General features: G+C 47.1%; 2 protein-coding genes across 3 annotated transcripts; one reads left to right on the top strand and one right to left on the bottom strand.

Moving 5' to 3' along the window:
- Window positions 1–292: 292 nt before the first annotated feature.
- Window positions 293–24,234, top strand: LOC135898710 (uncharacterized). 2 transcript variants are annotated; one of them, XM_065427811.1, is made up of 10 exons: window positions 293–483; window positions 1,198–1,297; window positions 2,626–2,720; window positions 5,256–5,366; window positions 11,454–11,498; window positions 12,203–12,277; window positions 12,395–12,466; window positions 12,931–12,984; window positions 14,253–14,454; window positions 23,500–24,234. In XM_065427811.1, the coding sequence occupies exons 1-10, from the start codon at window positions 397–399 to the stop codon at window positions 23,853–23,855; spliced, it is 1,197 nt and encodes a 398-aa protein (XP_065283883.1). In that variant the 5' UTR covers window positions 293–396; the 3' UTR covers window positions 23,856–24,234. The 2 variants fall into 2 exon arrangements, with proteins under 2 accessions (XP_065283883.1, XP_065283882.1); XM_065427810.1 differs by having other exon boundaries at window positions 14,145–14,454.
- On the bottom strand, window positions 17,107–21,914 carry LOC139057078 (uncharacterized). Its single transcript, XM_070534865.1, has 3 exons — window positions 20,294–21,914; window positions 18,182–18,409; window positions 17,107–17,249 (listed from the first exon to the last, which is right to left on the bottom strand). The coding sequence occupies exons 1-3, from the start codon at window positions 21,912–21,914 to the stop codon at window positions 17,107–17,109; spliced, it is 1,992 nt and encodes a 663-aa protein (XP_070390966.1).
- Window positions 24,235–26,421: the final 2,187 nt, after the last annotated feature.

Genomic DNA, 26,421 nt, shown 5'->3' with positions numbered 1-26,421 from the left:
ATTTTTGCAGCTGTCACACTCAAAAAGCTACTGTGATCAAAGATGTATCAGGAAAACTCACGGGTTTGGCGTCAGTAACTCCAAATAGAAGGGGGGGGGGGGGGGAGAGAATAAGCCACTGATGTCTTCTCTAATAGTAGAGATCAGTGGAATAAACTTCATCCAAAGCAGCACGAGAGCGAAGCGAGCGCGGGTGGCTCCTCCGACCTGCAGTGGGTTGTCTCCTCACTCGAGGAGTCCAGCGTGCGCGTTTTGCTTCGTCTTTCCTTGCTACAAACGCAGTTCCATCGCCATTGCGTCACGCCATGCTAGCGTTCTGCGCTGCCGCAAGCGTCTGCAGGACAGCTCGGCAGCACGTAAAAAGCGTGCAAGTTGTTTTGCGCCGAGTGTTCTTGAATGTATATGCGTGCTAGAAGTGGGAGAGCAGTACAATCTTCCATGTCAAGGCCAGTCCTTCTCAACATCATCGCCATCGGTTGCTTAGTAAGTCTCATCCTCGCCTGGTTGGACTCCGTGTAGATGCTTTTCGTAAATGGTTATAGCGCGCGTTTTGCTGGAGCCTTCTGAACGCTAGATACTCAAAATGTTGTATCTTAGGGATGTAGCTGCCAGCGAAGCGTCCAGATTTTTCTTGGGTGTCGGGTTGAACACTGCCTGGTAAGAAAATCCAGCCTGTTGTCCTTGTTGCTTGTTGTACTTGATGCCTTGTTACCTTGTCTTCTCAATGCGGACGCGAGTAAACAATATTGCATATGTGGGAAGTAGACAGGTGTGGTCGATGTGTGAACCACAAAGCAACTTGTCAAAGCGACAGAAAAACAACTATGATCAAATTTTGACATGAAATTCTGCCGTGCATTGCAACTACAGGTCAGATCTTCTGTGGCTATTGCAGATCCTTATTATCTTCATTGTAGCCAGGGGAAGAGGTTCTGCCTGGCTATCGTTTAACTTTTACGTGAAATTTAACGTGAGCAGCACATGTGAGCTTGTTCCCGCTGTTGGTTTCCTAGGGAACTTAAGGTAATTATAAGCATCGGGGAGCGAAAGAATTAGCACATCTTATTTCGCGTTTCGTTTTTTCACCTTCTTTATACCCGTTGCTTACGTTAAAAACAGTGTGGGAACAAAAGTGCACCACTTCGCGAAAACATCGGATAGTAATGGTCTTTGTTTATGTATACTTTTATTTTTCAGTGTGCGAACTGTTATTTGGTTCTTGAGAACGCGCAATCGATTGCTGAAGGGTATCGCCTCCGAGTTAATATGCGGAGAGAGTCTACGAGAACTTTTCGAGGTGAGCCTTCTTCATGTCATACGCGACCGCTCTTAGGAGCCCTTGGTATTTACTGTCAGTTGGGTGCGTGGTCAGAACTATATTTCTCCGAAACGTATGGCTGCAGAATATGTTCAAATTTTGCACCATATACAGGAGATGGGCCTCTTTATGTCAGTATTTTAAACATATACTCACGTGACACATTGACAGCTTCAGCACCAATCAGGAGGCGTCAAGAAACGCGATTTCACTCGTGCTGGCAGCACTTCTTTTTTTTTTTTTTCTACAAGCCTGCGCGATCTGCTTAGTATGTTTCAGTTTCTAAGGAACAGGGGCGGAATGCACACGTAAAGGTTTTTGCCCGTAAGTTGCTCTTTGTCATAGGGCCGGTCGCCTTCGCTAATAATATGCCCAACATCAGCATTGGCGGAAAATTGCTCTTACGAACAATTATAGCGTAAGGAATTTTTGTAAATACGAGCCCCGAAGCTGGAACAGTATATGCATAGTATGCATACTGAAGCTGAAAGCTATTCGAATAGTTTTTTTCGCGCTATAAGGACACTAAAAACAAGTGTTGTTTATTGCTAGCCCGACAGTTAATATTGTTGGTATGACAACGTAATACGGTAAAAAAAAAAGAAAAGAAACCGTGAGAGCGGGACTAAAGACGGTCTTATATTTTAGTCCTTGCGCTGTTTATCGTATTTAACTGAAGTTAACTTTACAAACAATAATATGGCGACCGAGTGAAAAGAAAGGCCTGCGAGGGGGTAATGTGGCACACGTTAAGGATCCTTATACTGGCATCGGGTGATAGAAATTAAATACAAAGCTTTTTCCTGCCTTGTGCCTCAAAGTTCAGGTGTTGCCCTGGGTCGTAAAAATAAAGGAGGCTAAATGAAGCTCGGAGCCCTTGGTGCGTGCCTATCATCTTCGTTCTTGTGTTTCTTCCAGTTAGCGCTACTTAAGACCATGCTTATAGCGTAAACAAACTAGCCCCATTTTATGTTTTATTAAATGAAATTAAGTGAAGAGAAAAGCCCACCGTGGTGACTCAGTAACTATGGCGTCCTGCTGCTGAGCGCCCTCTCATGGGTTCGATTCCCAGCGGCAGCTGCAGTCTCACGGCGGGTGCTGAATTCAAAGCTGGCGTGGTGCACGCTATCAGACCCCAGCTGGTGTAACTTTATCCGACACCCTTCGCAACGGTGTCCCACACACTGCACTGTACAGTTTCAGGACGTTAAGGAAGAGTTCTTTAAGGGAAGATAAGCAACGGTCGCCAAGCTCGCAACATGTGCGCAGACAACGAGGACTCGGTACTTTCGTCTCTTCTCTCCCAGGCTTCGCCGCCCTGGCGGCAGTGCTGTACGTAACCGTATTCTCGTCCACACTCTGCTGCATCTCCGACGTAGCCTTCCTCTGCTCCCAGTGTACCGTAAGTGTCGTCAGCTCCCGTGTTCCCGTTCCCTTCGGTTTTTCAATATAACATTTTTCACTATGTGGGCAAGCTAAGAGGTTAGAGCTATTCTTTTTTACAGTAATTCGCTCGGTTACCGATTCGATGCAGGCCAATGCAAGAAATAAAACGTTTCTTCTATCTTTTGTTATACCTGTTTTTCTTTATATAGATAACTTAAGCAAGACAAAGGAAACTTATCTCGCGTACGAAAAGGCTTACGAACATACTATCGAGTTCATAAACGTTAGCGTTCGCAAGAACTGTTTGTCATCAGTCGGGTGTCCCTTGAATAATATAGCAACTATCATGATTGGCTGTTCTGTTATTATGGTCTCCAGCCCATGCTAATTGCAATGCGAATATCGGTATCGCTTCCATTCTTCAGTTACCTTACAGATAGCTTACGTTGAGAATATGCCAATGCAAACACTGTAATAAAGTGGATATTTTAGGATCCATGAGAAGGAATACCGCATAAGAACATCGAGCGATATATAGAGGCCTCCTGTGCCCTTCCAGTGGAGCACCCATTACGTTGAAATAGATGTCCTGGAGGTCTGATTATACCTAGCTCTCAGCAGCGATCGTTGATCGACGTGGTAACAAGCTCGGTAATCTTTACATTGCATGGTTCTAGCGTTATGATGCTGAGCACGAGGTCGTAGATGCGATTCTCCGGCCGCATTTCTATGGGGGCAGAATGCAGATACACTCGCCTACCTTTCTTTAGGCGAGTGTCGAAGAAACCCAGTTCAAAATTTAACCGGCACCCTCTACAGCGCGACGTCTGTCACCTTCCTAGAGAGAAACCCCACAAATCAGATCATGCGTTTAAGGAAAACTCGAGAAATTACAGGTTGTGGAAAATTGACGGAAACTCAGCAGCCACGGTGTCACTCTTGGTCGCGGTGTCGTACTTACATGGTGGTCAGAACTAGTCGAACCACAGGTCAGAACCACAGAACCACATCACTTGTGAAAGGTGTGCGGGTTACCCTTTGCATTCACCATACGTATTGTTCAGCTTTGGGGTGCGGTTTCCCTGGCGATCCTGTCACTCCACACGTCTGGATAGGCAGCCCGAAAGTTCTCTTTTCCCCAGGATGTTGGAACTTACAGCATGCTACCAGAGCTCCCTTAAAATAGCCTGTGGTCAGCCTGGTGTAGGCAAACTGACAACAGGCTTTTGGCATCGTATACTTTCGACGAAGTGCATAAAGCCGTCTGGCAACAGTAAATTATGTAGGGAAGTCGTGGCATCGAAGACCCACGCAGCATGCCCCATCCATAAATAAGCAGTTCTTGGTGTTTGTTTTCATCCGTTCCCCCACGGTGCCACTTCGTGTGTTCCAGCTGGTGCTGGACGTGCTGGTGTCGTTCCCTGGCATCGTAATTTGACAACCATGGCAGTGTTATACAATAGACAATCGCTACAACACAGGGGAAAGAAAATGTAGATGCCACTTTGCTAATTCCGTTAGGTATACGCAAGCACGCAACTTCCAAGAATAACCAGTGTAAATTATCGTGTCGTTTGCATGAACTATGCCAGAGACTATTAGAGCGTACCTGCATATCATTCGTTGTATGCTGCAAACCAAAAAGCTGTAAGCGTTCAGCGCGAAAGTCTGACTATATGGGGCGCCCTGCTGAGCTATAGCTGGCGGTCCTTCGTAAAACAATGCGCGGCCTAAGTTCTGCCGGAAGTTTTTTTTTTTTATCTATACAGAATTTTTAAAGACTCACTGCTGCAGATAGCACAATTCTAAACGTTGAGCGGGATTACTTGAACAGAATAACACAAGAAATCGAAGCGCACGATCCACTTATTACCAAAATCTCACTAATTATATTTCCAACTAATTAAATTTATGGCAGATATTGCAGTTTATGAATTGCAGCTCGCGAGTTAGCAAGGCGTATCAACTTGGAACGAATACTCGGGGTGACACAAGGTTCGACATATGCGATGCAGTTTATGCAGTTTTATGCATTGAGACGCCAAAGTAATTTGGACGCCGATGTATTTGGTCGCGTCTTTTGAGAACGAATATCTCGAAACTGGTGTCATCCTCAGAATTCGTTTCAAGTGTATCGCCTTGCGAGCCAACCGGTTACAATTCTTATATTGCAATACGTTCAGTAAGGTAATTAGTTCAAATATTAATTATCTATATTTTGTTAATTCGTTGTATGTATGTCGATTTATTGTGCACGTAATTCCGACTCTTCGAGTAATCCAGTCTAAGGAGTCGGATTGTGCTATCTGCCACAGTCGATTTTCAAAAATTCTGTACAGCAAAAAAAAAAGAAGTATTGTATATAACGCAACAATTAAGGAATGTATTTCTGAGTCGAACATCGGTACCGATGTCCCGCTCACACAGACAGTCCATCCTTATGTATTAATCTTCCACTAACTCACAGGCTTCTGTGCGCATTTCTGTAGAATGCGTAACGCGTCTACTGCGACCGTTCGCTTCAAAACAGCCGCCATCAAATTTTTTTCAGGGAAACCATGTCTGCGTCAGAGCCTTTCTTCTATGGAACGCATTCGACATCATCGTCACCTTCGCGTGTGACATCGCACTATACTATCTGGTTCAGTCCGTATACGACCAGGTAAGAGGAGCAACGTCATCAAAATATTTAGAAACGACGATTTGCTGCACAGTTCTTCAGCAGTTATGCCGCCTCATTGGGATTTAAATCAGAACTCAGCTCCAGTGTGTGTAGAGGGCGATTAATTAAAAATTAAATTCTGTGGTTATGCGTGCCAAAAAATTATGATTTGATGACGAGGCACGCTTTAGCGATCAGGACTCCGGATTAATTTTGACCGCCAGGGAAGTGCGGTTAAGCCTACAATACTAAATAAAACGATTAGCTGATGCTGAGTAAGCTCTGCGTATGACAGTGTTGCTAAGGGGTTTCCTGAGCCGTGTCCTGCATTAATACGGTCACTTTTTCTCTTCCCTCCGGGGATTATTCACGCATTCTCAATTGATTCTCTGACCATGCTTTGCATGCAGGGAGGACATGTTTCCCCGTATATTTCCACTGACTCCCATAGAGCAATGCAGGGTAGAACGTGTTTTAATTTATGTCACATGGCTAAAAGTAAAAAAAGGGGCTGAGTTGAGTCACTGCGATGACGTTCTCAACACTCGAGCTACTCCGTCTTGACAAGACCTTATTCTTTGTTAAAACAAGTATATGACTGTAAAAAAGTGATGCAACTTATTATGTCTGTTGAACATTCCGCTCACGTTTTTTACGTCACACTGCCGCTGAGGGATACTCGCTATTCCAGCTCTATATACTTTACTGTCGCCTATTCTTTTGCTGTCCGAGATAGCGGAAAAATACTGGAATAACACACTGGCACGGAAGGTAAAAGAAGTAAAATAATAGAACGGCTGCCCAACTAGGTCGTTTTGCGCTCTGCCGCAACAATGGACAAACAGAAAGGCAAACTGGGTAATCCTTTACACCATGTTCATGGGTCCAGAGTTGCTCTACATTAGAAGAAGCCACAAGGGCATTTCTATGACGTGTACGCTTCAGAAAGCACTATTTTTTCTAACCTAATCTAACCTTAACTTAACGCCAAGGAATGAAATTCGTGCGTTTTATCTTTCTTCCTTACTTTTTTTTGAACTGGCGCATAGACGCACGTAGGCTTTCTTTATACGTAAGCGCCGCGATAATATTCTAGAACGCTTCCCTAGTGCAGTTTGAAAAGCAGTTGAAACAGACGTTTGGGCGAGTTGGTAAGACATATTTGAAACGGAACAGCGTGGTTTTCACGGGAACAAGCAGGGAGAACGACACGGACCATGTCGTGTTGCCCTCCCTGCTTGTCCCCGTGAAAACCGCACTGTTCCGTTTCAAATTTGAAAAGTAGGCAGGCTCATTGTTCACGCGTTGAACGTCAATAACTGCTTGTTGACTGCGCAGAAAAATTACATTAGATCAGCGAGACTAATGCTCAAGAGAATGTCTAATCAGTGCTTAAAACTTTGAAACATATATGCATGAACGTTGACTTAGGTCTGTATAACACGTGCGTGCAACATGTGCTGAGAGTAAAGTAATCAATTTCGTTTGTCTTGACATATCCAGAGAAAGAAAGTTCACTTGGTCATCGGAGTGGCCAAATGAATAAGGACTAACGGGAGGGTTAGCCGTCGCAAAACAGGCGAAAACAAATGACGTTGGTTATGTAAAAGATATCTCGTTACAAACTGAATAATTCACGTTAATAATAAATTTTCAAGTGCAACTTGCTTGAATTTGAACGTGTCCATATGCATTTAGGGAGATATGGCTGAATTTGCTATCAACACTGAGAATTAATGTTAGAAACTATAGTATAAGCGTCAGTGTTCCCTGCGCTAAGCAAAAGTTGTGATAACCTTTTATAGGTCGATCTTGTTTTCGTAGAGAGGCACGCGTCTAAGTCGATGTAGCAGCAAAGGCCATCACGATGTCTGACCACTTGAAAAGGAGTCGCGCAGAGCAATTATGCATGCAGAACTGCAGTGTTTTTGGAACAGCACAGTGGGAAGAAAAACAAGTCCAAAAATTTACGATAAGTGAGTCGACACATTTACGTGCTTCTGGGCCAAAGCGAAGCGCCCGAGTCGCGCAACTTTTCAGTACATTTCAGCTTCAATGTGAATGATAAAAACTTTCAGTACCTTCAGAGGAGACTGCAAGGAAATCACACTTCATTGTGTTTGAATGAACTTCCAATAAATGCCTACCTCTATGATTCTGCTGTCATGGCTATGGTGGCTAGACCACGGCGTTCGAATGCTGAGTATGAAGTCGTCGGTTTCATTCCCGTCAGCGGCGGCCACATTGTGAAAGTGGCGGAATGCAAAAACGCTCCTCCCCTGAGACTGAAGGCAAGTTACTAAAGCCCTCTGTGGTCAAAATAATTTCCTCACAAACCTTAGAAAGAATAGCCCCCCACAATCAATCAATCAATCAATCAATCAATCAATCAATCAATCAATCAATCAATCAATCAATCAATGGACCAATCATCATGTGGCGCAATAAGGCAAATCTTTCGCAGTCCTGAAAAGATAAGAGCTGCTTTTATTAAATTAGGCACTTTTTTTTAAGTGTCGGTGGAATGTAGCAAGATTCGCCGCTGCGGCTCCGTTGTGATGACGATAGGCTGCTGAACACAACGTTCAAGTGAAGTTTAAGTTTATTTCATTTGAATATACGTTCTTTCACATAAACAACTTCAGGAACCCAACAATATTGTTTAAGGGTAGCAAACCAAAATAATTATAAGTATACAAAAATGTGAGCTGCATTGACAGCAACCAACAAGGCGAACAGTTTTATCACCGTGCAGGGTTAATCAGTGACACCCTTAGATACATTTAGATAAGTGCAAGAAATGAAACCATGTAATATTAGAGTTCAGGTTATTACAACTCAAACCTCATAAATACCCCAAGCTAAATCAACCATAATTAGTGCGCACTTTTGGTAATACGAAACGGTCTCTAGTGGTTTTATTATTTAATGCGGATTGAAGCGGGGTAACAGTCCTTAATCGAATGTTCCTCTATATAAGCTTAGACATCGAGGAAGGAGCATTATATGTAGTTAGTTCATAGACGTTTTTATATACGAAGGTATTTAAGTAGGCCTGCGGATATTGTAGTGGGCGGGCAGTGTATTAATAAACGAAAAGCTTTTTTCTGTAAATTCAAAATGGGTACTAAGTGCGTTTTATTAGTGAAGCCCCAAACAGCTGTGCGATAATTGATGTGTGAATGAACAAAATCGTAGTACAGGTTAACTATAAGATGTCTTGGGCAACAATATGTCTGCATCGAGAGACAACGTGCAGAGCATAGGAAGCATTTTTGTATTACAGAACGCACATGGCATGTGAACTGAAACGACAGTCGACTAGCGCACCCAGCTAGGACAGCTTTCATATGGCTCTCCTAGCTAGATATATATATATATATATATATATATATATATATATATATATATATATATATATATATATATATATATATATATATATATATATATATATATATGTATGTATATATATATATATATATATATATATATATATATATATATATATAGGCTAGATATATACCTAGCCTATATATATCTAGATATATAGATAGGACAGCTCTCATATGGCACTATTGGTAAAAATCTGCGATTTTCTTAGCTTCAGAGTGGAACACAATAAGAACAGTTTTACTTAGGTTCAGTCTAATAGCGTTTGCTTTGCACCAGTGATGCAGAAAGGTTGCGGGTTTGATTCCTAGCCGCGACGGCCGCATTCGGAATGGGGAAGGAATGCAAAAACGCTTGTGTATACTGTGCTTTGGGTGTGCATTAAAAATAATCTCTGCCAATTCACCCCTGTGAAGGTGGTTGGTCAGCAAAGCTGTCGATACGTTGCGCTTATTGTAGGACAACTTGTCAAACACTGATCACATGATGTACAATGATAACTTACATTGCCATTCAATGTGATATACGACACAAACGCACGTTTCAGTGCAGTTTACAAAACCTTCATTTTATATGTATTACTTTGAAGTCACTACTACAACTGCTTTGTGGTCGCTATGATACACACATATGTTTTCAGTTCTTATTTGAGTTAGGACCATCCTTCAACGAATCGATCCTTACGGGGCAGATACATTCTTCGGCGACTCCGCCAAATATGGCAGCGAAGACCGGTTTGCAATCTCGGTCGCTGACGCGCGCGGAGCACTTATCAGCGCCGCGTCAATCTACACTAAACACGCGAACGAGGCGGAGGAAACCGCAATAGCCTTGGCTCTTCAAGCCGCAATAGGCCCGACGACCATCTTCCCTGACTCGCGCAAGGCAGTTCGGGCTTTGTCGTCCGCTCTAGTTTCTAAACACGCAGCCGGCGTCGTCAACAGATCCTTTCGCATTACTACGGGCGAAAAAACTGGAGATCATAGCATAGCGTGGTTCCCGGCCCACGTCAACGGTAGGACTAACCAAGCGGGTTGCAACCCTAACGAGTGGGCCAACTGCCTGGCACGTGAATTCACGAACCATGCCCAAGCTAACGGTCCGGCTCTCCCACACGATTGTTCCTTCAAAGATCCTTACCATCTATCACGAAATTACGTCTCATTACAGACACAGCAGGAGTAAATTCCCTCCCCCCAGCCCGCAACTGAACAAGGCTCAGGCCGGTACTTTCAGGCTCTTACAGACGAGATCCTAACTCCCCCCCCCCCCCCCCTCCTTAGAGCGCTTAGTTGGATAGACCCTAACTTCGTGCAGTCGTGCTCCAAATGCGGTCACGCATGCTGCTCCTTTGACCACAGGCTATGGCGGCGCCCGTACAAAGCTGGCTCCTAACTTCAATACAATTCTAAGTGGGACGCCTTGCTGAAGAGCTCGGAATTCACACACCAACTGCAGCCCGTCCAGAGGGCCCGCGACGTCGCAGAGAGTCACCGCCTCCCGGTCCCGTCGTGGGCGGAGCCACCAACTTGATTAGGTCGCCTTCGGCTCCCCCCAATCAAGTTCTTCAGGACACTCCAATAAAGTTCTTGTCACTGTCACTGATTTGAGAAATATTTTTGCCCGAAGTAAACCCATGCATGACCCGTGTACGGTAGCTGGTTGAATCGAATTGTTGAAGCAACCGAGGCCAAGGTCTTCCACGAAGTGAGTGAACCACTGCTTTGTGTCCGGCTTTGAGAAGCCTACGTTAAAGTCTCCGACAACGACCATGGGCGAGGGATTGGCGGCAACGTACGTTGATCAACGCGGCAGTGCGCACACCTTGTCATCAATCGTGTGGTTTGATGGCTGTTTTTATTTGTGCGTTTCGTATTGAAACGGAAGCTCTGCTGTAAGTTCGCTTCACGCCTCTGACTTAAGTGGGTACGAGGCATTAATCCTGTCCTTGCACTGCCGCCGGGTTCCACCCCCTAGGTTTTCTGTCGACGTGAGGGACGCGAAAAAAATCGTGGGGCCCTATCTATAGACAGATTAGCTGTAAAAATTCAAGTTGTCGAAATAAATGTAGAGCTCTCCACTGTGGCGTCCATCGTAACCTAGTATGAAAATTCGGAAGGTTTAACTCCATAATTTAGGAATCGAAGAGGCGGACATTACTTACATGAGAGATAACAACGCACAATATGCTGAATTATAAAATTGCCTTAACCTTCACCCTAAACCTCTTACGGAACATGCCTTTATAGATGGCTTTCTCCGCAGACCTTAAGATCAATATAGACGTGGTTTAGGCAACAGCTAAATTTTATAACTGAGGTCTTTCAGCACACGAAAAGGGACAAACGACAGTGGCAAGACGTGGACACGGTTTTGTTGTTGCCACTGTCTTTTGTCCCTTTTCGTGCGCTGAAAAACCTCAGTTATGGAATACCAACACGCCCTAACCTACGCTCTTTCAAGCTAAATTTTATTCCTGGAACTTCACTATATTTACGGGGTGGCCTCAGATTGAGAATTTCATAGCGATACCACTTCGAGATCTGCTAAAACCAACCAGCTGGATGATTTTATATATCTCGGCCTGTATGCATGTTGCCGTTTTCGTACTTGAGTCCAGTGTACCGTGCACGAAATAGCAAAGTGCAAACAGCGCTGATAAAACTTATTCCGGTGTTCTCATTCTTATTCAAGGGCTACAGGGCCTTGCAAAGCGCCACGGAGACCACAAGAGAAGACGTAAGCAAGCCATTTTTGGTCTTCTTTGTTCATATACCATCTCTACCAATATTACTCACTTAAGTATCTGGAGGCTATCGCTCGATGACTGCCAAGAAAACCTAATGATGTTAACGGCGACAGTACACGCCACGAAGGCCGGGGAGAATGTGCCTTTAAGAGCTCTCGTAACGCATCTGCACTTTAACGAAGAAGATGTGGTTTAAAGTATTCTAAAACCCTCTGCTACGACGGCCCTAAATACCAAGGTATATAGCCGAGGTGGGTCAACTGGTCAGTTATTGTGAATTCAATGATTTAGCCCGTCCTAACAATCGCGCAGTACAAAACGAAGAGAAATGGATCAGCGGTTGTAACGCTCGCAGCAACAGCGATGATATAGGAGAGCAGTTCGTAACTATGTTGCACCTTTGCATCATCCTTTTTTCACTGGCTCCCTCATACGCATGTTCTATTCTTACGCAGAACCACCGAAGAAAGTAGCTGCTTTTCTTTTAATGAAAAACACTTTGATTTAACAAAAGCGAGGTCAGACTATGAAGGATCGAAGCACGGGAAGAGACAATAAAGCAACTAAATCATTCCAAGGACGCTGCGAGACGTGCCGATACTATAGTATTCACTTAATTATAATAGGCATACGTGTAGTTTCGCCATAGCGACGACGTTACAACCGATTCCATGCCTAATTTTTTACTCTTCAGACAACGTCGACGTTGGATTACATGCAAGATAACATAATGGAGAGATATCCTTCAGGACGTGACCATTTTGATTCGGTAAAGTATACAGTGCTTGTGCGCGCCTGCGCACTTGACCTTGAACACTAACAGGTCGAATTGTCGACATTTAGCAGTGCTCATGTATACGCTACAAGGTCAACTTGGTTTTTGCAGGATTACGAGACCACGACTGAACGCATCACTACAAGAGAATCGTTCCCCCGTAAGGTCGTGGCCTTTACAGAGGTCTGTGTGCCACATTCGGTGCTGCTTTTTTCATACGTAACTTTCTTTTTCTGGCGTTAGTCAATTTGTCAAATAACGTGTACGTGTCGGCATCTTCGCGATGACCACCCGTTGCTAGAAATTCATTGCCCTGAGTCACGAAGCGGTCCGCCAAAGAATGCTGTATGCACGTCACTGCATAAGCACACGCACCAGCCCGAACATTCCTGTAAGACAGCTATTGCAGTTAGTTATTCATTACATTACAGTTATTCGAAAAAGAAACCTTAAGAAACGAAACACACACACACACACACACACACACACACACACACACACACACACACACACACACACACACACACACACACACACACACACACACGCGCGCGCGCACACACACACACGCACACACACACACACGTACTGGTTTGGTTTAGATATTGAAGTCATTCTGAAATGAGCGTAATGCCTCCTCCTTGCAGAAAATCCGGTCAAAGCCGTCTCTTCCTCAAATTGTTCTTGTGGCGATATTTAAGGTAAGTAACCTAATTGCGTAAGAAAAATTAACCAAGACAAGTTGGAGGGAGTCTTTGATTTGCACGTCCAAGCGATGCCGGAGAGAAACTTGCAATGGTGACACGTTAAGCACGTGCATTCATTGGATTTTAGTCATAAATTACGTTGAAATTGTTTGGGAAAAGAGTCCCACAGCGTAGGAAGACCTCAGGTCTCCTCAGGTCAGACCTCAGGTGAGACCTCAGGGAGAATTCAGGTTAACCGGAGCCGTCCATGTAGACAGGCTTGTTTCACCTCTGTCTGGCGGATTAGTGAGCCTAGTGGGTCTAGTGCCATGGTCATTATGTAATTTGCTTTTTATATTTACTGTTTAATGTTAGCGTAACTTTCCTCGTTCTGTTTGCACTTTACTGTATCCTTTCCCTGTACCCTCTTCAGGGGTTCATTGCCTACAATCTTCTGACGATAAGCGCTAGACCACTTGAGGATCAGCCTATTGGCTGATCCTCAGCCAATAGGGCCACACTTCAATGAGACGGAATGCAACACCACCCTGGTATTTAGATTTCGATGCACATTAAAGAACGCTTTTCTTTTTGTACGTGTGCCAGTTGCTTGCTTGTTTAACATGTTCATTTCTCTATTTGGATAGGATCATTCATTCGTATTGACCATATATGGATGAAAGGGAAACGGGGCAAGGATTATAGGTTTTTAAAGATCGTGAGCTACGGTCGCTCACGTTTTCACACAGAAGCACGCTCTCTAAGAATGTTTCTTGGATGCCCGGGCAAGGTGGAAGGTGCCGCCACGAGCGAATATCCGCGGTCCTAAGTGTCGCAGGCAGCACGTTCAAGGCTTTGTGTCTCTTCTGCCGTAGACCACGACAGGTACACAACAGAGTCGACAGAAAGCCCCAAGCGTTGCGCGCGAACACACGCTCGTGCATGTGTGCGTGCGGCACATTCAGGAAAAACCCGTGTCTCACATTAGCGGTCTACATACTGCGCTCTGTCCGAATTGCTTAAGATCCCCTCGACGAGCCTTGTTGACGTTCTGTCTTGACACGCGGCAATGCCACGTGACAGCGCCTACCTAACGCGCGTCGACAAACACCGCGAGACGGCGGAAATTCCGCATAAATTTCAACTACATGCGACGATGGCCCACTCCGGCGCAGGTGCTGGTGCTGATCTTATTCAAGCAGTACAGCGATCGCGAGCCCGCGGCAGCGCCCGCCGGCAGCGACCACGAGTCGAGCAGCATATCGCACGTGTCCCTGTCGCAGATGGGCGCCTGGAAGGCCGCCTACGCGAGGCGCCGCTCGACGTTGCACTCGATGCTGGGGCGCACGCTCGACATGCAGGCCCAAGGCATCGGCGAAGAGCCCACGCCGCGTTCCGTCGACGCTCCGCCGTGCGCAGCTCCAGGAACTCCCGAAGGAGTGCGCGATGGCTCACCGAGCTCGGGTTCTCCCCGCAAATGCAAAGGTGATGACGACGAAACAGCGGTCTAAGCGCTTCGTGGCTGGCGCGAACGTTTTGAAACGTTATACCCCACGGAGAATGCTGTCCTGTTTGCGGGATTTTTTCGAAGCTGGAGTTTACGTAAATTTTTGAATACGTGGGATGACAAGCGCAGCGCTTAAGCTTCTATTGCTGGTTGCGGGCATGGTGTGGCGATTCGCGTGGTGGCTTATGTCATCATGCCAATTTACCCGACTGCGTCATCATCATCATCATCATCAGCCTGGTTACGCCCACTGCAGGGCAAAGGCCTCTCCCATACTTCTCCGACAACCCCGGTCATGTACTAATTGCGGCCATGCTGTCCCTGCAAACTTCTTAATCTCATCCGCCCACCTAACATTCTGCCGCCCCCTGCTACGCTTCCCTTCCCTTGGGATCCAGTCCGTAACCCTTAATGACCATCGGTTATCTTCCCTCCTCATTACATGCCCTGCCCATGCCCATTTCTTTTTCTTGATTTCAACTAAGATGTCATTAACTCGCGTTTGTTCCCTCACCCACTCTGCTCTTTTCTTATCCCTTAACGTTACCCGACTGCGTGATTTGTGTCAATTTCACAACACTACCGCGGCAACGCAATACTACAGCGTTTTATTTCGTACTTCTTGTACACAAGACTTGTCAGCAGAGGCGTCGCAATAGACGTAGTTCGCTGTGAGCTTGAAAGTTTGTAAGCTTCTTCTCGTGAGCTCCGTTAGTCTGCCTAAACAATTTTCAGTATACCGGCGGTAGCGTCATGACGCCGCTGTGGGATTTTGTTGAAAGGTGGGTAATGTAAACAATTGTGCGTTCCTCGGAGATGATATGGCAACCGCAGAAAAACGACAAAGCTAACAAGAATATCGTATCTGTACTGGACAGAAGCAGACAAACGCTGACGAAGTCGAACAATCGAGTCCGTTTAATGTGCAAGTCAACAATGTCAATCTGAAAGCAATGCTTCGCAACATTTCTCCTGATGTTCGAACGACTGCTGATCCTAACACCTTTCGAGTAAATAAGTGAATTTTGACTGCTACCGAATACCACCTTGTGTCCATCGAGCGAACTAGTCGATATGACGTCATTCGACCCAGAACGGCAAATCAGAAGAGCAGTCCCTCGAAAGGACAACCTGGCGGAATTTCGTGAACGAAACTGCTCTGCTCCCTGAATAAGCGTATTTGGGCTTCTTAATTCACCGAGTTGCTGCGAGCATTATTAAATTACTCCTTCCGCTTTTTTCTCTCTTTCTTTGAGGATGTAGTATTACTTACTGTCATTCCTTGATAATTTGACGTACTCTCGCACTTTTGAGGCTTTCGGCTTATGGAAAGGTAGACTAGTTAACGTGTTTTTTGCCCTTGCTAACGGCGAACCACAGCTCAGCAGCTATAAAATTTGTTGATTGGTAGTGCAAGGCGGCGTCTTGAGCAATATATCAATTTATCTGATCACCATTTCCTTACCTCTTTATTGAATCAACTAAGTAATTTTTTGCAGGATATCGGTGTGATCTTTAGTATAGATATACTTTCATTATTAGAAAAAAATACATTTTAATGCATTTTTTCAGAGAGGTACGTTTGAATAAGTACCATACATTTCCGCATGATACACCCCACTTTGAATATATTGAGGGTTTTTTTTTTAGATCATATGCAGAACTTTAAAGCATCGCCTGTTTTTACAGGCGATGCTTAATTGCAATGTTTAATTGCGATGTCTAAATTGCAATCTTTGAGCTGGGTTACTCGAAGCGGGGCCATTACTCGCACGAGAAGTCGGACTGGCTAATAGGCTAATTAACAAAATTCGCCAATTCACTTCTCAATTATTTACTTCACGGCGGACATTACAATTTATGTATTGTAGCCAGTGAGCTTGCACGACATACCCACATGGAACAAGTCTTAAGGGTTTGAAATATGCTGCGTGAAACTTGCGGTAAAAATGCACTAATGTTCCACTTAATTTTTTTTTTACAAAGCGCCATTTTATGCATTGAAGAAACTGAAGCATTCATCTATTTAGTCGCACGCCTTGGGAATGAATAACTTGAAATTGGTCACATCCTGAAAATTTGTTCCACGCGGATACGCCTTGTGTAAGTTGATGTTCGCCTCGATGTCAGTGAGGGAAACTTGTAGATATTATGGATGTCGCGAAGTCACGTTACAGTAGGCAAGCCAGTGACGCTGATTGCAATGGGGTTAACTGTTTATTAAGATATAATATGCAAGCGATAGAAAGGAAAGTATTTACACGGACATCACTACGAGTAACATGTTAGAATTTTGGTCTTCATTCTCAGCCGAATCTCCACCGAATCCCCACCAACGGCCCCGCACGCACCTAAAAGCATTCCCAGCAACCCCCTCGCCCCATCGTTCGTCCAATCACACTGCGGGGCGCGCAGTGTGCACACAACGGGGCTCCAAGGTGACACTATCGGGAGTTCCAATACGTCCAGGTCGTTGCCACCAATCCCTTGCAGTGCAACGAGTCCCCTTTTGTCTCACAACCTCGCAAAAAAACACACTTCCCGAAGAAAGCACTTCCGCGTTCTGTTCGGGCATCTGGACAGCTTGCGAATGTCTCGGCACAGTGCGGTTAAGCGGCGAGGGGCTGACTTCAAGGCCAGGGCATTGCTTCCGCGAACCGGGTGGCGGAAGCCCGACACACAGTCACCCCTCCTACGCGCTCTTCGTAGCCCGAGGGTCCCCCACCCACGATGCTATAAGTCGCCGCCGTCTTGGTGTCGAGCCACTCGTCTCCTTTGACCACCCCGCGCGACAATTGCATGCAGCTGTCCGCACAAACGACGCCGACTTCACTCCTCCCCACCAAGAATGTCACGGGGATACTTGTTGTCAGCGTGACATTTTTCACACACACACCCGCACACACCACGCAGCACATCACGAACGGTCCTTGCAATTCACAAAGGAAGGGCACAAATCTGCTGTCAGGTCCACCATGCATCCGCGGTAGAAACAACAAAAATAGCCTCTGTCGCCGTGAGGTCTGTCGACAGCAGCACCCGCGAACACTAGAATCGGGCACGTGCGTCCTAACCCGCATGCACTCACACACAAGCCTATACACACAAGCAATTAGCAAAGCCACCGTAGATGCGCACTTCCCGTATCAGGCTTTTACTCCCCCTCCCCGTCATCTAATCGCGACAGCGCATCTGCACATCGATTTGCCGTTCCTTTTATGTGAACTATCTCTAATTCATACTTCTGAAGCGCCAGTGACCAGCGCATCAGCCTTGGGCTGGTGGATGCGGAGCCGGCCAGAAACGTTAGCGGATTATGGTCGGTGGCCACCTTTATTTTTGCTCCAAATAGCCAGGTGTCCAGCCTCCCCAGCGCCCACACGACCGCAAACGCCTCTCTCTCTATGGCTGACCACTTTGCCTGTGATGCTGTCAGCTTTTTACTCAAGAATGCGACTGGCTTTTGTTCTCCCTCCACAAGCTGCGATAGGCAAGCCCCTACCGCTATCTCGGAGGCATCGGTTGTCAACAGAAACTCATTATCATGATCAGGCGCCACTAACTGCGGCAGCGATGCTAATACGTTCTTTACAGCGCAAAATGCATTTTCTGCCTCCTCATTCCACGGGATCACCTTAGGTATCCTACGGGCTGTCAAGTCAGTTAGCGGGCGTACCACCTTAGAATATTCGGGAATATATTCACGGTAATAGTTAAAAAGACCCAGGACACTCCTAAGGTCCCTCTTGGTTTTCGGGGCCTGCAGTTTGAAGATGGCACTCACCCTATCTGGATCGGGGGAATGCGTCCCGGATCCGACGACATGACCAAGATATTTCACCTTTGTCTGTGCGAACTTGCACTTAGCAGGATTCGCCGTCAGACCCACCTGCTTGAGAGTGGCCAACACCTTTCCCAGGTGCTGCATGTGGTCTGCCCAGGTTGTAGAAAATACAGCCACGTCATCAATATATGCCATGGCATATTCTGAATGCTCACGTAAGACATCATTCATAATTCTCTGAAAAGTTGCGGCCGAGTTTCTCAGCCCGTACGGCATGACTCTCCAAGCATACAACCCTTTAGGTGTAGCGAAAGCGGTGAGTCGCTGTGACTCCTCTTCTAGAGCTATCTGCCAATACCCCCTAGTCATATCTAGCACCGATATGTAGCTGGCACGCGCTACCTCGTACAACAACTCAGTCATATTCGACATAGGAAAGCTGTCAGGCTCTGTCATTGCATTTAATTTTCTGTAGTCAACACACATCCTTAATGAGCCGTCTTTCTTGGCTACACACACTACTGGATGTACAAAGGAGCTGTCTACCGGATACACGAAGCCCCAGTCTTGCAGTTCCGCAACCTGTCGCTCAATCTCCTTGCGGAATGCCACTGGCACCCTGTACAGGTGTGCTTTCTCCCGTGTTGCATTTGGAAGCAGTGCAATTTTATGTGAACCTACCAAGCATTTACCGGGTCGTTGAGAGAATACCTCCTGAGCTTCTCCTAAAACTCTACGTAGCTCGTCACACTGTCGCGCCGTTAACGTCTCGTTCGCCACTTGGAACTGTACGTTTTCTTCCTTCACTCTAGGACAGGGGGCATGCATCACTGCACCGAACTCTTCGTCCGATTCAAACACTACGCCTACATTATAGGATCTCGCCATGTATGGCCGCAGGCGATTCGCATGCACCCACTTCGTTCCCTCCTCAAACTGAACAACATAACTGTTGTCCCGCTTCTTCTCCTTTATTACCGCTGGCCCTTTCCATTTTGGCTGCAGCTTGCCTATCTGACTACCATCCAGCACTAGAACCTTATCACCTATGACAAATTGCTTTTCCCTCGCCCTCAAATTGTACTTCTCCGCGTACCGTCTTTGAATCGGCTCAGAATGTTCATTAACCTTAGCCGATGCTTCTGCCATCTTAGTCCTGAGATCCCTCAAGTACTGCGCTGCTGGCTTGTTCAACCCCGTAGGTAGTGTCCACTCCCCAGTCCATGTTTGCCGAAGGATGTCAAGCGGCCCACGCGGTGCTCGGCCAAACATCAATTCGAATGGCGAAATTCCTGTTATATCATGAGGCACTTCCCTATACGCCCATAACACCCACGGAACGTAGCGGTCCCAGTCCCCTTTGTGATCATGGACGACGTGCCGGAGCATTGCCTTAAAGGTGCCATTCCACCTTTCAACAATTCCGTTGCTTTGCGGGTGCTCTGGAGTGGAAAACCGCATCTTAACCCCTAACCGCTCCATGAGTTCCTGTGTTAACCTTGACACAAAGTTGGTGCCTTGATCACAGCAAATCAGTTCAGGCGTCCCGTATCGCGAGAACACTTCTATCAACGCCTGACACGTCGCTTTCGCAGTGAGGCTCCTTAAGGGAATCACTTCCGCCCACCTTGTGCATAAGTCCACCACACTCAAGGCATAGCGGTGCCCGCGTATCGACGCCGGGTCAAGTGGCCCTATACAGTCAATGTATACAACCTCAAAGGGTCGCTCAGGCCTCGTCAATGGGGTGATGGGCACGTTGTCTTTAAATGACGGTCGTGCAAATGTCTGACAAGTATGACAAGTTCGACAGTGGCGCTTTACATCCGCAACTATAGTAGGCCAAAAGAATGCGCTCCTAAGCCTTTGCTTCGTCTTTTTCTCAGAGAAGTGGCCGCCACTGGGTCTATCATGCGCAAGCTCTAAAACTTCTTTCCTTTTTGACTCGGGCAACACTAATTGCCTGTGCCGTTGGCCGTTAATCCTCTCGTCATGAAAAAGCATACCATCCTGTACTTTCATTCCATGCGTACCGTCAACTGCTTGCTTCCATGCTTCACCCAGCGAGTTGTCCTCTTTCTGCTCAACCCTGAAGCGGGCAGCAGGAGATGCATCATCCGAACCCATAGCTTCGTTTCCAGCCAGGCCGACGGACGCAACCATAACATCCTCCTCCGCCTCTTCGTCGTCATCGAGCTCTGGACCCCATTCCGGCCAGTCTGCGACTGCATTTTCTGTGGTGATAAACGCTTGCTCGAGAGTGGCTCTATCCTGTGCTTCTTCCTCCAGCTCCATTTTCGCACTTTCCAGAAGTTCGTGTGCTTCTGGCGTTAACAATGCACCTATGCCTTTCGACAACACATCAGTGACTGCACACAGAATGAGCACCTGTTGGTGTCTGCATCCATCCTCTCCGGCTAGGGATAGTGGTAGATAAAGCAGGTCCGCGTCAACAACCTGACCAAATGCGCCCTTTAACTTAATTTTACCTGAACTCTTGCCCTTACAAGCCTCGGGTACCGTCTCTGTCCTCAACACAGTTATCTCTGCACCTGAATCGAGACAAGCCCTGACGGAATTTCCCCCAACTTCCAAATCGACCCAGTTTAACACCTCCGACGCGGCTTGCTGATTTACCTTATCACACTGCTCCACCTGCGGCCGAAAACTGTCAGATACAATTATCTCCGCCCTCGCTACGATTTTGCTGTTCTCTTCCTCGGGCTGCACCTTCTCGAAACCGTGCCGCGGGTCTGGACAATTGCTGGCATAGTGTCCAAATTTCTTACATTGGAAGCATCGGATAGCTTCCGTTCGAGTTTTCTTGCCTGCATTCCCTGTTTGGCCACTCGTCTTCCCCACGCGTCTGTCTCCTTCACAGAGTGGCTTATCCGAACGTTCTCGGGTCCAGCCCACGCGTCTGCTTTCCTCATATGTCTCGGCTAGCTCGGCAATTTCGCTAGCAACAAGCCAGTGCGTGACTTCATTCTGCATCACATATGTCCTTACTTCCTCTGATAATATTTGTTTAAACCTATCGGCGATAACCAAATCTTTTAAATCCTTCAAGGTTGTGACATCCCTACTCTTTAGGTAGTATGAGAACAAAGTTTCTAACCTGGTCGCCACCTGATGCCATGAATCATCCTGTTCTTTCTTTACAGAAAGGAATAAGCGCCGATACTCATTAGGAGTCATTTTAAGTTCCTTTAGAATTTTTTCTTTGAGTTCAGGGTATGGCATTACGCTACCGTCCGACTCGCTTGCTACAAATGCTTTCATCTTCTCATTCAGGAACGGCAGCAATATCACTCCACGAATATCCTCGGGGATTTGCAATGTTTCGAAGAGAGTGTCCACGCTTTTAAACCATGCGGGCACTGTGGGATCCGCCTCTGGCATTGGAGCAAGAACTGCCTTCAATTCTTTTGCATACTCCCCCAGCTTGATACCCGACAACTGCCTCTGCCCGCGCTGTGCATCCACCAGCGGCTGTAGCTGCATTTGAGCGAGTTTAATTTTTTCCATCTCTAGCATTAGTCTGAGCTTCTCAAGCTCAAACACTTCTTTTGTGAGCAATTGCTCACCTGCTCGAATGGGTACATTTTCCCCTTCTTGACCAGACCCTGCGTCAGCCATGTCGCTCTCCGCCATCGTGAGATGTCACCATCTCACGATGGCGGACATCACGATGGTCGACATCACCTGCGCTCCTGCGGTTCTCCCCGTCAGCCTTGCCGACTCGAACTCCGCGGCGCTGAGTCGCTGTGCCACCTATGACGTCACCGGCGCTCCTGCGGTTCACCCCGTCAGTTGCTGACTCGAACTCCGCGGCGCTGCGTCGCTGTGGAACTCTTGACGTCTTCTGCGCTCCTGCGGTTCACCCTGTCAGTCTTGCTGACTCGAACTCCGCTGCGCTACGTCGCTAGTCCACCTGTGGCATCTCCGGCATTACTGTGGTGAGCGTCTCCGAGATTCCTGCAGCTCCGCTCAGCAACAATGAGCCTGCTGCAGACTGTCCAGCTTGCGGCTTTGCTCGTAGCTTCCTGCGCCGTCCTTCCGACGCTGTTGTCGTGTCCTTTCTTGGGGCTTCCAAATGCTCCCCCGCCTGCTTGCTCTCCGCCCAAGCAACCAACACGTCACTTGCCTTCAGTAGAAAGACGTCGCGATCCTGCCGACTGCGCCAGTTGATGTTCGCCTCGATGTCAGTGAGGGAAACTTGAAGATATTATGGATGTCGCGAAGTCACGTTACAGTAGGCAAGCCAGTGACGCTGATTGCAATGGGGTTAACTGTTTATTAAGATATAATATGCAAGCGATAGAAAGGAAAGTATTTACACGGACATCACTACGAGTAACATGTTAGAATTTTGGTCTTCATTCTCAGCCGAATCTCCACCGAATCCCCACCAACGGCCCCGCACGCACCTAAAAGCATTCCCAGCAACCCCCTCGCCCCATCGTTCGTCCAATCACACTGCGGGGCGCGCAGTGTGCACACAACGGGGCTCCAAGGTGACACTATCGGGAGTTCCAATACGTCCAGGTCGTTGCCACCAATCCCTTGCAGTGCAACGAGTCCCCTTTTGTCTCACAACCTCGCAAAAAAACACACTTCCCGAAGAAAGCACTTCCGCGTTCTGTTCGGGCATCTGGACAGCTTGCGAATGTCTCGGCACAGTGCGGTTAAGCGGCGAGGGGCTGACTTCAAGGCCAGGGCATTGCTTCCGCGAACCGGGTGGCGGAAGCCCGACACACAGTCACCCCTCCTACGCGCTCTTCGTAGCCCGAGGGTCCCCCACCCACGATGCTATAAGCCGCCGCCGTCTTGGTGTCGAACCACTCGTCTCCTTTGACCACCCCGCGCGACAATTGCATGCAGCTGTCCGCACAAACGACGCCGACTTCACTCTGGCTGCAATTCGTAAATTGCAATATGCGCAATAATGTAATTAATTACAGAGTTAATTAGTTGGTCTGTGTTAATTCGTCCACTATGCATTTTGATTTCTTGTGAAAGCAATGTCTGCTTCCTTGAGTAATCCTGCTCAATGAGTAGAACTATATATGCTATCTGCCACATGTAATTCCTAACAATTCTATTCGGTCTACGGAAAATGAAAAAAAAAAACACCCGGTATATTACATAGGCGAAATGTTCCTTTCATTTTTTGTTTGTTATTGTAATACCGGAGCCTCTGCCTTCTTTCGAGACGGCCATCTTGTTGGTCGCCCAGGTTTATCTGGCAACCTTCATAAGCACGACCACGGCAAGAAGCTTGACGAGCAGGTGGGCGGCACCAGGTCGACGACGGCGTCTTCTACGGCCGCTCCAGACGGCGGCGTCAGACCCGCGGTCAAGACACCCCCAGCGACGTCCACGACAGTTCTCGACAACCGCGGGGCGTACTGCCGTGCAGACAGAGACACCAGCAGGTGGCCCGAACGCTTGGGCCGCGAACTATCCACGCCCAATAGTGGGAAAATGTCATCCACGTCCGAAGAGCCCACCACCTCTTCCAAGTTTTTCGTCACGGCCGACGAGACACCTGATCCGGCCGCACGACCTCTGGAAGGGCGCTCCGTTAAATAGGAACGAGTCGCGCGAGCGCGTCTTCGAGGCTCGTTCGTTACTTTCGCAGTTATTTAGAATGCGTATTTCTACGCGCCACTTAATTTTGTTTATTTGTTATTTATTTATGCGGCACCTCCAACGGCAATGAGGCATCACAATAGAGTGAGAGCGGTACAATTGTCACAACGTTCTCAATTATATCAGCAGTACTTCCTTGAAAATACACTTTAAAAAAGTTCAACAATATGGATGATGTAACATGGGCTTTTGAAAGCAACACTGGCCAAAACATGGGCTTCAAGGTTGTCTAAATGAAGCAGTATTCACGACATCGGAAGGCAGTCCGCCCTAATCAAGAATACTTTTTCGAAATAAATGAATAAAAAGACCTAAGCTTTGCTTTTTGTTACTTTCACCGCTATTACCTTTTCCTACGATCATTGAATTGTGTCTTCCTCTCCTTTATATTTATCGTTCGTCCGCAGGTATAATTCCTATGGTGGGACTTAAAATCAGGTCAACTGTGTTTTAGACTGAAGAACAGTCTCTCAGATCGTTTCGCGATAGACAATATAGGATCAATGCATTCAACGAATGCCGCGTTGTCTTGTTCATACGTAACTGCTCGCATATGTGCCATTATGTGAAAATATTTATATCAACATTTTGTGTTGCTGGAGCGTGTACGATGCGTCTAAGCCTTGTCATTTGTCACCAATCACTGCGTTCTTTTTTTTGTATTATATGCTAGAAACACCTACACAAACCGCTTCGGTGTACTCCGCACGCTTGTGTACTTCGCCACATTACAGTGCGGGCGTACCAGACATTTTCTTGTTGCGTAAAAGCAAAGCGAGTGATTCCTATTGTCTCGAACCTCCTGTTTCTGTCCAGTCGTCGCTCGATAAGAACATCATCTTTTCTTTGGGGCTCCTACAATAGCGGACTGCACCGCGTTAGAAGAATGCGAGAATAGGAACATGTGGTTCAAGAGAGAGTTATGTTGAACAGACGGTGTATGTCGCAGCTAGGCACCGTGTTTCTTTGTCTTCCTTGTCCTATTCAAAGGCCTGCTTCGGCGCTAGAATAACAAGAGCACGTGACCTGCGTAGCGTTGTAGAGGGTATCCTTGTAAATTCGTGCTCCTGCTAGGAAAAAGAAAAAGTTTGTGTATGAAACCTATACAGCAGCATCCGGCGCATGGACGTGCTCATGTTTGCAAACAATGGGCGAGCGTTCTCAGTTTCAAATCTCATTGTTCGCCTTCTGGCCGCCTTGGGATATTTGTTGCGTAGGTAGAGGCCACGTGCACGGTAGATGCAGGACGGTTCGACGCGCGTACGATAGAAAATGCCAATGTAGCTAAGCGAGATATAGAAATTTATTGACAAGAAAGACACGGAAGTTGGCCTGAGGCACATTCCCATAGCTTGCAGCTACACGGCGCTGGGGAAAGGAGATAAGGGAAATAAAGAAGAACAAAATGGGTGGTGATGAGAGAAGGAAGGGACAAAACGCCTACCGGACAGCTCTACTCGCAGCCTAACGTATAGACCCGTACGTGTAAAAAAAAAGTGTGACTGCTCAAGCACTCCGTACAGATGATTAACCAGGGAAGCTGAAACGTGAGGCTCCGGTGTTTGTTGTTTGCAGTTGCTGCTTGCACTCGGCTGCACTAGCTTGTTATTGTGCCCTGGCTGCGGCATCGGCACGGAGAAGACGAGTTCGTTCCCGGTTCTGCTCGCGGCGTTGCTGATCGAAAGCTGCCTGCTCCTCGGGAGTATGTATGGGGCATGGCCTACCCATTTCGGAGCTGGAGAGAAACTGCGGCGCGCTTGGCTGCGACGGACAGCAACGACGTCACTACTGGCGCAGGCAATCGCGTGCCTAACTTTTTCTTTTTTTTGCTCATGCACATGGGGTTGCGCTAGAGGTGGTTTCGGCGTACAGGCGACAGACGGACGAACGGACGGACGGACGGACGGACGAATCGGCTAGCCATATACAGCTTCCCTGTAAAAATCAGGAGACGCCTGCGTGTCCTGAAACCCAGATTTACACTCACAATGAAGGCGTAGTACAGTCGAACAGCTTGCACCGAGCGCCACTATACCGGAATTAAGTGTACAACTAAGGATTGCCTGTGCCACCGGCCGAATTCCTATCTTTCATGCGCATTGTGGACGCCTATACGAAGACCACTCGCGAAGACCACTCCGACGAATTCGCCTGTTACAACGAAGAAATCAAGGCATCCCGACAGCTAATTGATTGCTCTAGAACGGATGCATCTATCGGTGCCTCCACTGCCCTACGCAGCCACAACTCAGCTGCGGTTAGCGCTATAGAACTAGCGAGGAGTTTAGCGTGTGTGCCGATCACAGCGAGTGTTTTAGTCCTGCTGCACAGCTCCAGGAATGACTAGCAGGTCAGAGGCAATGTTCTCAGACCGACCATATCCCACATTTCATCTCCTTAAACTTTCTCTCTCTCTCTCTCTCTCTCTCTCTCTCTCTCTCTCTCAATCTCTCGCTTTCGCTCAACTCAACTCACGCGCCGCTTGTTGCAACACAGCAGCGGTAGT

The sequence above is a fragment of the Dermacentor albipictus genome, chromosome 3 (genome assembly GCF_038994185.2).
Source record: "Dermacentor albipictus isolate Rhodes 1998 colony chromosome 3, USDA_Dalb.pri_finalv2, whole genome shotgun sequence".
Lineage (NCBI taxonomy): Eukaryota > Metazoa > Arthropoda > Arachnida > Ixodida > Ixodidae > Dermacentor > Dermacentor albipictus.
Note: the sequence above shows the minus strand (reverse complement) of the source record. Positions and strands in the feature narration are given on the sequence as shown.

What these genes read in the sequence shown, in the direction of transcription:
- LOC135898710 (XM_065427810.1), top strand. Translation starts at nt 397, where the DNA reads ATGTATATGCGTGCTAGAAGTGGGAGAGCAGTACAATCTTCCATGTCA. An exon ending in TCATCGCCATCGGTTGCTTA is followed by an intron (nt 484 to 1,197) that starts GTAAGTCTCATC and finishes TTTATTTTTCAG; the next exon opens with TGTGCGAACTGTTATTTGGT. An exon ending in AGGTCGTGGCCTTTACAGAG is followed by an intron (nt 12,467 to 12,930) that starts GTCTGTGTGCCA and finishes TCCTCCTTGCAG; the next exon opens with AAAATCCGGTCAAAGCCGTC.
- LOC139057078 (XM_070534865.1), bottom strand. Translation starts at nt 21,914, where the DNA reads ATGGCGGAGAGCGACATGGCTGACGCAGGGTCTGGTCAAGAAGGGGAA. An exon ending in ATGGAAGCAAGCAGTTGACG is followed by an intron (nt 18,410 to 20,293) that starts GTACGCATGGAA and finishes CAACCTGGGCAG; the next exon opens with ACCACATGCAGCACCTGGGA. An exon ending in GGGTCTTTTTAACTATTACC is followed by an intron (nt 17,250 to 18,181) that starts GTGAATATATTC and finishes GGGTGGTCAAAG; the next exon opens with GAGACGAGTGGCTCGACACC.